The sequence below is a fragment of the Colius striatus genome, chromosome 16 (assembly GCF_028858725.1).
Source record: "Colius striatus isolate bColStr4 chromosome 16, bColStr4.1.hap1, whole genome shotgun sequence".
NCBI lineage: Eukaryota > Metazoa > Chordata > Aves > Coliiformes > Coliidae > Colius > Colius striatus.
The window spans coordinates 1,768,611-1,779,195 of NC_084774.1; the positions used below are offsets into that span (position 1 = coordinate 1,768,611).

At 55.5% G+C, this 10,585-nt stretch overlaps 1 protein-coding gene across 1 annotated transcript; it reads right to left on the reverse strand.

Moving 5' to 3' along the window:
* Positions 1 to 4,506: 4,506 nt before the first annotated feature.
* LOC133626978 (testis-specific serine/threonine-protein kinase 1-like) lies at positions 4,507 to 5,544 on the reverse strand. Its single transcript, XM_062009417.1, is given in 3 exon segments — positions 4,507 to 4,590; positions 4,592 to 4,836; positions 4,839 to 5,544. Coding segments are annotated over 3 exon segments (1,035 nt in total).
* Between the last annotated feature and the right edge of the window lie 5,041 nt (positions 5,545 to 10,585).

The following is a 10,585-nucleotide window of genomic DNA, read 5'->3' on the forward strand; positions in this document are numbered from 1 at the left end:
GGAGCCATCGGGCCAGTGACAGCCCAGAGCACAGCCCCTGCCAGCCAGGTCTCACTCCCTGTCAGCCTCAGGGAGCACTGCTGAGGAGAACCATTTGTTTCCACCCCTGCACTGCTCCCACCTCAAGCCCAGGCTCACACAGCCTTTCTATATGGCCCTGATGAGGGAGGGAAACTACCCCAAGCACTAGCAATCCCTCTGTACACACACCACCCTGCTTCTCCTAAACCTGTGGTTATACAGGGACAAACTGAATGGTTCAAAGTCACATTATACCCTGGGGCCCCGGCATTGTTTCACAGTGACACAACTCAGGTGAACACAGTTCACAATCCCCCATCTTCTTCTTTATGGTATTGATTCGTGGTTTTGTTTCTAATCGAGTCAGTACTTGCCGAATTGGTATCAATTTCAGATCTTCTTTTGTTTTTAGTCTCATCAAGGAATGAGTTTTCTCCTTCCCTGGTTCTGAATCAACGGGCCCTGCAGTTATCTGCATTGCTTGTGTAACCGAGTGCATTAATCTGGTAAAAAACAGGTATTAAACATGGAATTATTAAGAATCCTCCAAATATCCCCAGTACTACTATCCCAAGGTTAGGAAGCCAATCACCGTTCATCAGGTTCCCCCCTCGTCCTCCCAGATCGATTCCATTCCAAGTCTGAACTGGAACATGTGCAATTTCCTTCATTTTGTTACCAGTTGATAGAGAGTGTTTCCTTCATCATCAATTTCTAATCAACACTTACTAAGATTAAATTTTAACTTGGGGGTGGTTTTGGGGGGCTTTTGGGGTCCCCTTGGGGATTGGGGAGGGGTTTGAGGGGTTTTGGGGTCCCCTTGAGGCATTCGGGGAGTTTTGGGGTCCCCTTGGGGCATTGGGGAGGGGTTTGAGGGTTTTTGGGGTCCCCTTGAGGCATTCAGGGAGTTTTAGGGTCCCCTTGGGGCATTGAGAGTGAGTTTTGGGGTCCCTTTGGGGCATTGGAGGGACTTGGGCAGGGGCTTCCCCTAGAGAAGAGGTTTGGGGAGGCCCCGTTGTCCCCTTCCCACGCTGCTTTGCTCCACGGGCTGGAGGGGGCAGCGCTGGATCGCACCGAGGTGCTGGTGAGGGCTGGGGGCGTGGCCTGAGAGGGGCGTGGCCTGAGAGGGGCGTGGTCTGAGAGCGGGCGTGGTCTGCTCTCTGATTGGTCACTTTCCCCCACCCCCCGGAGGAGCTGCTGGAGCCCCGCCCCCCGCCGCACTAAGCCCCGCCCCCTCCCCCTCTGTGACGTCACAGGCACAGGCAGCTCCTCGGCCAATCGCTGCCCTGCTGCTCCCCGCAGGCCGCGTGCTCCTGCAGCACAGGGAGGATGCTCCTGGCCGTGCTCCCGACAGCCTTGTGATGTCACAGACAGTCACAGGCCCCTGTGGGACACAGCAGCAGCCCAGCTGCAGACTGCCTGGCACACGGCAGACGTCGAGCCCTGGAGGCAGCAGCCGAGCCCTCGAGTCCTGCCCTCAGCAGCCAGACGTCGGCACGTGCCTGAGGAGCCGCCGAGTCGCAGCAGCAGCGCCTGAAGCCTTTGAGTCCCACCGGTGGCAGCCGGCGAGTCCTGCCTGCGGTGGCTGAGATCCCGACCCGCCAGCAGCTGAGAGGACAGCAAGTGCCAGCAGCGGCCATGGAGGTGCCCAGGCAGGAGCAGAGGGACGGCTGTCCCGTCTGCCTCGGTCCCCTGCAACGGCCCTGTGCCCTGGAGTCGTGCTGGCACGCCTTATGCCAGGCCTGCGCCCAGCGCTGGGCCGCCGCCCACTGCCCGCTGTGCCACCAGCCCATCCTGGCCCTCTGCCTCCTGCCTGCAGAGGAGGGCGACGCCGGGGGGGCCCGGCAGCCTCACGGCCGCCTCCGTCCCGCCGCGGGGCCGGGGCCGCGGCCGCAGGGGCGACGGCGACGGGGGCCCAGAGGGCAGCGGGGCCGGAGAGCCGGGGCTGAGCGTGGGCAGCGCGGCCCCGCCGGGCTGCAGGACAGGCGCAGGCGGCCCCGCCACGTGCCGTGGCCCCGCCAGGAGCCGCTGTGGCTGCGGCGGCTCCTGGACCACGAGCTGGGCTCCGGGGATCACAGCAGGGACCGGCAGCTCAGCTTCTTGCTGGCGCGCCGCCGAGATCCCGCCTGGCTGCGGCGGCTCCTGGACTATGTGCTGAGCTCCGAGGACTACGCTCAGCTGCGCTGGCTGCGCTCCTGAGACACAAACATCTCCCTCTGAATCGGCCCCCGGCGCAGGCTGAGAGGGGCCAGGCCGGGTTCCTTCTGTGCGCCTTGGCTCATGGCTGCAGCACGCTGAGAGTGGCCACAGGCACTGCGGGAGCCTCTCCTCGGGAGCCCGAGGACACGGCAGCACAGTCCACGCGTGACAACTGCGGCCTTTCCATCGGGACTGAGCGTGGGGCTGCAGGCACTGAGCCCTTGCACCTGCCATCGCTCCTTTGCTGCTTTCCTTTGCTGCTCTTGTGACGCTTTGTTCTCTCCTCGTGGTGTTTTATTAAACTCTCCTTATCTCAACCCACAAAGCTTCATCTTTTCCCCCTGATTCTCCTCCTTGCCCTGCTGAGGTGGGGCGCAGTGAACAACTGCAGGCTTTGCTTATTGTCAGCTGGCTTTAAATCACAGCAGCCTTTGGAGCCTTTTCAGTGTGGGAGCAATCTCGAGATGTTTGCAGTGAGTCTGCTCAGCCCAGACTGAAACAGCCCGGCTGCAGCCCAGAAAGATTCAGCCAACGGTGCGCAGTTACGGCAAGAGGAAAGCACCCAGGCTCTGGCGCCTCGAGGGGAATCAGTGCTGCAAGGAGAGAAGAACAGGGAGAGAGGAACACTGCAGGAAGCAGCTGGGGACCCCGGGCAGTGGGGCAGAAGAGGGTGTGGGGCACAGACAAGTCCGGAGCTCAGCTGCCCTTTCCATCTCAGCATTCTAGTGGTTCTCCCTCAGAATCTTTTTTCATAGAATCACAGAATCACAGCACGGTGGGGGTTAAAGGGACCTGTAGAGCTCATCCAGTCCAACCCCCCTGCAGAAGCAGCTCCCATCTACATCAGGTCACGCAGGAACATGTCATGCAGGAGGTCTTGAAGCCCTCCAAGGAAGGAGCCTCCTCACCCTCCCTGGGCAGCCTGGGCCAGGGCTCCCTCATCTCACAGGGAAACAGTTTGTCCTTATGTTGAAATGGAAACTTTTGTTCCAGCTTCATCCCATCAGCCCTTGTCCTGTTGCTAGATACCATCGAAAAAAGTGCTGCCCCAACCTCCTGACACCCACCAGTGAGATATTTGTCACTATTAATGAGATCCCCCCTCAGTCTCCTCCAGGCTGAACAGCCCCAGGTCCCGCAGCCTTTCCTCATAAGGAAGATGCTCCAGTCCCCTCAGCATCCTGGTGGCCCTGCACTGGCCTCTCTCCAGGAGTTCTACCCTTGGCAGAGTAGAGGAGGAGCAGAACCTCCCTCAACCAGCACTCCCAGGTCTGTGTCTGAAGAGCTGCTCTCCAGCAGGTCACCCCCAGCCTGTCCTGGTGCAGGGGGTTGTTCCTTCCCAGCTGCAGGACTCTGCCCTTGTCCTTGTCGAACCTCGTGAGGTTTCTCTCTGCCCAACTCTCAGCCTGTCCTGATGTCACTGAATGGCAGCACTGAATGCAGTGACACTGGCCTTGCTCCAGCCCTCAGGCACCTCACCTGTCCTCCATGGTTGTTCAAACATGATGGAGAGAGGCTTAGCAATCGCATCAGCAGCTCCCGCAGCATTCTTGGACGCATCCCATTGGGACCCATTGACTTATGAGTGTTAAGCTCAGCCAACAAGCTTTTTACCTCTTCCTCTTCCACCCAGGGCAAGTCCTCTGCTGTCCAGGCCAGGCGACTGTCCTTGCTGGACTGGGCTTCCCCAGGGCCGGCCGTGGCCGTAAAGACCGAAGCAAAGGCGGCATTCAGTACTTCGGCCTCCTCTGCGTCCTCGGTCACCAGGGCACCCTCTATGTTCAGCAGCGGGCCCACATTCCCCCTCAGCTTCCTTTTACTACCAATGTGCCTGAAAAACCCCTTGTTTTCCTTAACTGTCCTGGCTAGATTTGATTGTAGAAGGGCTTCAGCCTTCCTGGTTGCACCCCTGCAAGCTCTGGCCAAGAGCTCAGAATCAAGTAACAGCTGCTTGGAAGCAAGAGGGAAAATATGTTGGATATCATTTTGTCCTTGTTAATTCTTTCTAGACCGAAATAGGAAGAGTTTATCACGAGAAATGCTTTTCCTTGATTTCAGAAATAGCTTTAATCCATTTTTATTACTGGTTTTGTAAGAAACTGAAGAACGCCTCAAAGATGCCACAACAACATTAAGCAAAAGCAGCAGCAGAGCCCATCAGGAAAAACTGTCAAGAAATGATAAACCCCTATCAAGTTGGCACATTTTCTGAGGAGGTGAAATGCGTTTACTTCAGCAGCTGAGTGTTCTTCATCCCTCTCTATCCTCAGCTGGAGCAGGGAAGAATTATCCCGTGCCAGAGACAGCACTGAGATGTGGAGTCGCTGGTTTCCTGACTTGGAAAGTAAAGCTGTCCTTAAGAGGATCCTTTGTCCTTCTCTCCTCCCCCGTATACAGAAGGGGATTTGGCTTGCTGGTAGTGCCCAGGCTTTCCTTCACAAAGGGTCTGGGAACACTCACCCTCTTTTGCAGCTGGCAGAGGCAAAGGGATTGTGCATTTTGGAGTGTGCAGCCATGAGTGCTTCAAGACTTCATCTACGCACAACCTCTGAGCCACGACGGGCTGGAGCAAGCGGTGAACGAGATCCCTGCACTCTGCAGTCAGATGTTTGGACTGGGGAAGGGGATCCGCTGTTGTTTCTGAACACGGGTCATTTTGCTGACGTTGGAATCATCGAAAGGCAACGAAGCCCAGACCATTGAGTACAGGCTGACACCCAGAGTCCATGTGTCAGCAATCCTGGGGTCAGAGGGAATTTCCTCCAGCACTTCAGGGGCTGCGTATGCAGGAGAACAACAGAAGGTTTGGCTGAGAACAATTCTGCCTTTTTCCTCCCGAGACAGGAATTTGGAAAAGCCAAAGTCTGCCAGCTTGACATTGAGATGTGCATGGTGAGGGATGTTCTCACATTGCAGCTCCCTGTGAGCAACGTCCAAGTCGTGGCAATACTTGATGGCAGATGCCAACTGCTGAAACTTGGTGCCAGCGATGTCCTCTGTCATAGCTCCTGTGATCCCCATGTAGTCCAGGAGGTCTCCCTTTTCCCCCAGCTCCAACACTCTGTACACTTTCCTAGCTGGTGTCTGAAAAATCTCAAAGGTTTTGGTGATTGAGGGGTGCTGCAAACATCTCAATGCCTCGATTTCCCTGGGCAGAAATCTTTCCAGGAAGTGCTGAGTAGCTTTTCTCTTGTTGATTATCTTGACGGCCACGTTGCGTTTCAGCTGGACACAGTGGGCAGATTTCACTTTCCCATAAGAACCTTCTCCGAGTGTCTTTCTCAGGCTGTAGCCTTTCTTTGCCAGCGCCACAGCATCAGACATGGTGGGAGAGCTGGGGAAGCCCAAAACCATCCTCCCCACTGAAGCTCCCAGCAGCTCCTCACATCATCAAAGAACCGTGGCAGCTCTTCACAGAGCTTCATGATCGTGGGCTTGGGGTCTCGTTTCTTCACGGCTCCAAACACCCTCCTCAAGACGGCCAAAGCCTTCACCTTGACATCAGTGCTGGCATGTGCCATGAGCTCCAAGATATCAGGCACCAGCAAGCTCATGGTCCTGGCCTGGGAGGGGAAAGAGGTTGTGGTGAAGCCACAGCAGCCCTTTTTACCCCCAGAACTCAGAGGCTGTGCTTGGCTGGATCAGCACGTACCGTCTTGGTGTCCTCACACAAGGTGAGGAGGGCTGTGAGCACCAGGGGCAGCATCGGGCTGCGAGGCCACTTGAGGAAGCGACAAAACTTGTAGATGGAGGCGAAGTTGATGCCAGGGTGAGCCCCAGCCAGGATCTGCAGGGGCAGGAGAGGCACTGAGGAGGGCTGGGAGGAGTTGGAGGGGAAAAGTGGGATTTTGGTGGCGTTCTGAGGAGAAAGGTGAGGGTTTGGGTGCATTTTGAGGTGAAAGGTGAGGGTTTGGTGAAGTTTTGAGGGGAAAGGTGAGGGTTTGGGTGCGTTTTGACAGCAGAAGCTTTCTGCTGAGATCAGCTAGGCTTGACGAGGGGCTTGGGCTGGATGATCCCTGAAGATTCCCTTCCCACCCCCAGCACTCCACGTGCCACTGAGTCCCCACTCACAGCCAGGGGGTAGATGTAGGTGTCGTCCACGTCAGAGCTGAACACCTTCCGGAACAGCCTGTGCTGGAGCAGCGCCAGCATCTCCTTCAAGGCTGAACACAGTAGTTTGGGCGTGGAGAATATCACCTCCAACATGGCCATGGCAGCCCTGCGGGAAGCAGCAGCAGGGTTGGCTCCAGGTGCCTCTTGGCACCTTCCCCCTCCCTCTTGGGACATTCAGGAGGAAGGTTGAGGTGGTTTTCCTCACGGGGTGGGAAGGAGGAGGCTCGGCTCATGGGGCTGGGAGGCGTGGGGACGGTGTGGAGAACAAAGCCTGGCGGCCGCTCAGGTCAGTACCTGTCCTGACTTGGAGAGAACATCCACAGGCTCTGACACAACTGGCTGGGGTAGTGCTCGACCAGCGTCTTCAGGAGGACCTGCAGCTGCGTTTGGGAGAACCCCGTGCACACCTTGGTCATCATCCCATGGATGCACCTCATGATCCTGACACCTGGAGGAGGGGAGCGTGGCCATGCCGACCCGTCCTCCTCTAAAGCTCCTGCCCCTCTCCCAGCCCCCCCTGCTGCTTTGGAAAGGCCTCGGGTGGGTTCAGGGAGGAGGAAAGCCAACCTCGGGGCAAACTTACATCCCAAAGCCAGGAGCTCGGGTTTCTCACGGCCGCCTCCAGGACGGCTTTGTGCTTCTGGGGCACTTGGTCTCCTCCCAAGGCCTCAATGACCAAGACGACCATGTCTGTCTTCTCAGTAGGCGAGAGCTGTTCCTCCAGCAGCTCGACTGAGCAGCACTGCTTGAGAGCTGGGCTGGTGTAAAGGACCTGGAGGGAGGTTGACAGCGGTACTGAGCGACAGGAGGAAACGAGCCCAGACTTGCCCCAGGGGTGCTTGAACCTGGAGACGGGGAAGAGGGTTCTGAAGGAGTCTGGAGGCCAAGTGTGGGGTTTTGGGGGAGTTCTGAGGCCAAAAGAAGACTTTTGAGGGCATAAGATGGGTTTTGGGGAAGTTTTGAAGCCAAAAGTTGGCTTTTGGTGAAGTTTTGAAGGTAAAAGTTGTGTTTTTGGGGAGTTTTGAGGGCAAAAGTGGAGTTTTGAGGGCAAAAATTGGGTTTTGGTGGGGTTTTGAGGCCAAAAGTTGAGTTTTAAGGGCAACAGTGGAGTTTTGAGGGCAAATACTGGGTTTTGGAGGTTTTTTGAGGGCAACAGTGGAGTTTTAAGGGCAAAAGTTGGTTTTTGGTGATGTTTTGAGGGGAAAAGTTGGGTTTTGGTGGAGCTTTGAGGACAAAAGTAGAGTTTAAAGGGCAAAAGTTGGGTTTTGGTGGAGGTTTGAGGGCAAAAGTGGGGTTTTGAGGCCAAAAGTTGAGCTTTGGGGGCCAAAGTGGGGTTTTGCTGAACTTGTAAGGGCAAAAATAGGGAGCGAAGGGAGACAGTGCAGAGGCTGCAGAGCAGAGGAGGAGGAGAGCAGAGGGTTCCCCAGGGTGAGGGAGCAGGGCTGGGATCATCACCTTAATCACCATGCTGCCGCTGCTATTGCACCCGCATCCACAGTTGCTGTTGCCGCTGCAGCTGCTCTCACAGCTTCCACTGCAGCTGCTGATGCTGCTTGAAAAAGAGTTCACAGGATCTTTCTCTGACAATGGGACGTGTAAAGTCTCCTCTGACAGCACGTCACCTACACAGGAGAAACACGGCAGAGCCTGTAGGAACACATCAACTCAGCCCAACCCTTCCCCAGAGGCTGAGAGGAGCTTCAAAGTGAGCAAGGGGAGCCCAGTACCGGGCATAGGACTCCAGATGGAGCCTCACCAGAGATGGCAGAGGAGAGGGGCAGGAGCAGCTCCCATATCCTGCTGCCCACACTCTCCTTGATGCCCCCACAAAAGGCCGCCTTGGCCACCACCGGCTCCCGTTCAGCCTCTTGCCACCCAAGAGGAGCGTCGAGCCCGCGCCAGCGAGGTGTCACCGCCGAGGTATCATCACCCAAGGCTTTGCTGAACTCCCCCTCCCTTGCCCAGCCCTGATGGGGGGTGTGGGGAAAGGGGGGGAAACCCTCACTCGCTGCTCTGCAGCAACTCAGCCTCGCTCACAGCTCGCACGGCTGAGCTCGTCTGGGATGTCTGCGCTTCCTCCCAGGCCCGATCCACAACCGAGGGGTTCAGGGAAGGATAAGGAAGAGCATTCCGATGGAAAAAGGGCCCAGTCAAGGGCCAGCTGGCAGAAGCCATGGTCACGGCCTCGGGAAGGGTCTCCTCGGCAGCTCGGCCCCACGGCTTTGGGGGCCCTCCAGGGATGGGGAAGCCACCAGCTCGCTGGGCAGCCTGGCACAGGGGCTGCGGCCCCCTCGGGGAAACAGCTCTGGGCAGCTCCAGCCTCCACCTGAGCCCTTTCCACTGCTGCTCTCCTCTGCTTCCTTTTCCATGCTTTGCCCCTCAGACCTCCACCAAACGTCCACTTTTGCCCTCACAACTCCACCAAATGCCCACTTTTGTCCTCAACACTCCACTTTCGCCCTCACAACCCAGCATTTTCCCTCAATAGTCCACCAAAACCTCACTTTCACCTCAAAACTCTATCACAACCCAGCATTTTCCCTCAAGACTCCACCAAAATCCAACTTTTTTCCCTCAAAACCCAACTTTCTCTTTCAAAACTCCACTTTTGCTCTCAAAACTCCTCCAAAACCCAACTTTTTCCCTCAGAACTCCATTTTTTACATCAAAACTCCTCCAAAACCTAACTTTTGCCTCAAAACTCTACCAAAACCATCCATTTTCCCTCAAGACTCCACCAAACCCTAAATTTTTTCCCCCAAAACCCAACTTTCTCTTTCAAAACTCCACTTTTGCCCTCAAAACTCCAATTTGCCCTCAAGACTCCACTTTTGCCCTCAAGACTCCACAAAACCCAACTTTTTTCCCTCAAAACTCCACTTTTTGAGGTCATCTAAGGGAAAAAGTGAAGTTCTGGTGGAATTTTGAGGGGGAAAAGTGCAGTTTTGGTGGAGATTTGAGGGAGAAAGTGTGTTTTCAGTGGAGTTTGGAGAGGAAAAGTGGGATTTTCATGGACAGATGAGGGGAAAATTGGAGTCTTTGAGGGAAAAAGTGGGGTGTTGGTGGAGTTCTGAGGGGAAAAGTGGAGATTTGAGGGAAAAAATAGGGGGCTTGTGGACTTCTGAAGGGAAAAAGTGTGGTTTTGGTGGAGTTCTGAGGGAGAAAATGGGGTTTCAGAGGAGATTTGAGGGAGAAAATGGAGTTTCTGTGGAGATTTGAGGGAGAAAATGGGATTTTGATGGACTTAGGAGGGGAAAAAGTGTGGTTTTGGTGGAGTTCTGGGGGAGAAAATGGGGTTTCAGAGGAGATTTGAGGGATAAAATGGGGTTTCTGTGGAGATTTGAGGGGAGAAGTGGGGTTTTGATGGACTTAGGAGGGGAAAAAGTGGGGTTGTGGTGGAGTTCTGAGGACAAAACCCCATTTTTGAGGTCAGCTAAGGGAAAAAGTGAAGCTGAGGGGAAAGGTGGGGTCTTTGAGGGAAAAGGTGGAGTATTGGTGGAGTTCTGAGGGGAAAAGGGGGATTTTGGTGGAGTTTTGAGGGAAAAAGTGGGGTTTTGGTGGAGCTTTCAGGGACAAAATGTAGATTTGAGGGGAAAATTAGGGTGCTTGTGGACTCCTGAGGGGAAAAAGTGTGGTTTTGAGGGGAAAAAATGTGGTTCTGGTGGAGTTTTGAGGGCAAAACTGGGGTTTTGGATGGTTTCTGAGGGCTGTTTTGAGGCCTGGGCGGCCATTTTTGGCGGGAGATGGCGCCCATTGCCCCTCCCCCCTCTGATGACGTCACAACGACGCTCTGATGACGTCACAATGCCACACACTGCTCACACAAGGATGGGGAAGGGGCTAAAGCAGGTTTACTTTGGGGGGAGGGGAGTTGGAAACACCCCAAATCCCCACAAACAGCCCCAAAAACAGATCTTTGGTCACGTGACCTCCCGTGACGTCTCCTAAAAGAACAATAAAAGGGGGGGGAGGGGTCAGCAACACCCCAAAACCTGAGGCAGGGTCCACAACCCCCTCCCCAAATCCAGAGGTCTCCCATTACCCCATTTTGGGCTGCCCCCCCACTCGGTTTTAGGCCTTTTCCCGCCGTTTTTGCTCCTCCCCCCTCTCATTTTAGGCCTCTTTTCATCATTTTTGGGCCTCCTCCATCCTTTTCTGCTCCTCTTCCCATTTTTAACCCCCTTTTTTGAGGTGCCCCCCCATATTTAACCCCCTTCCCACCACTTTTACCCTCCCCCCTCATTTTAACCCC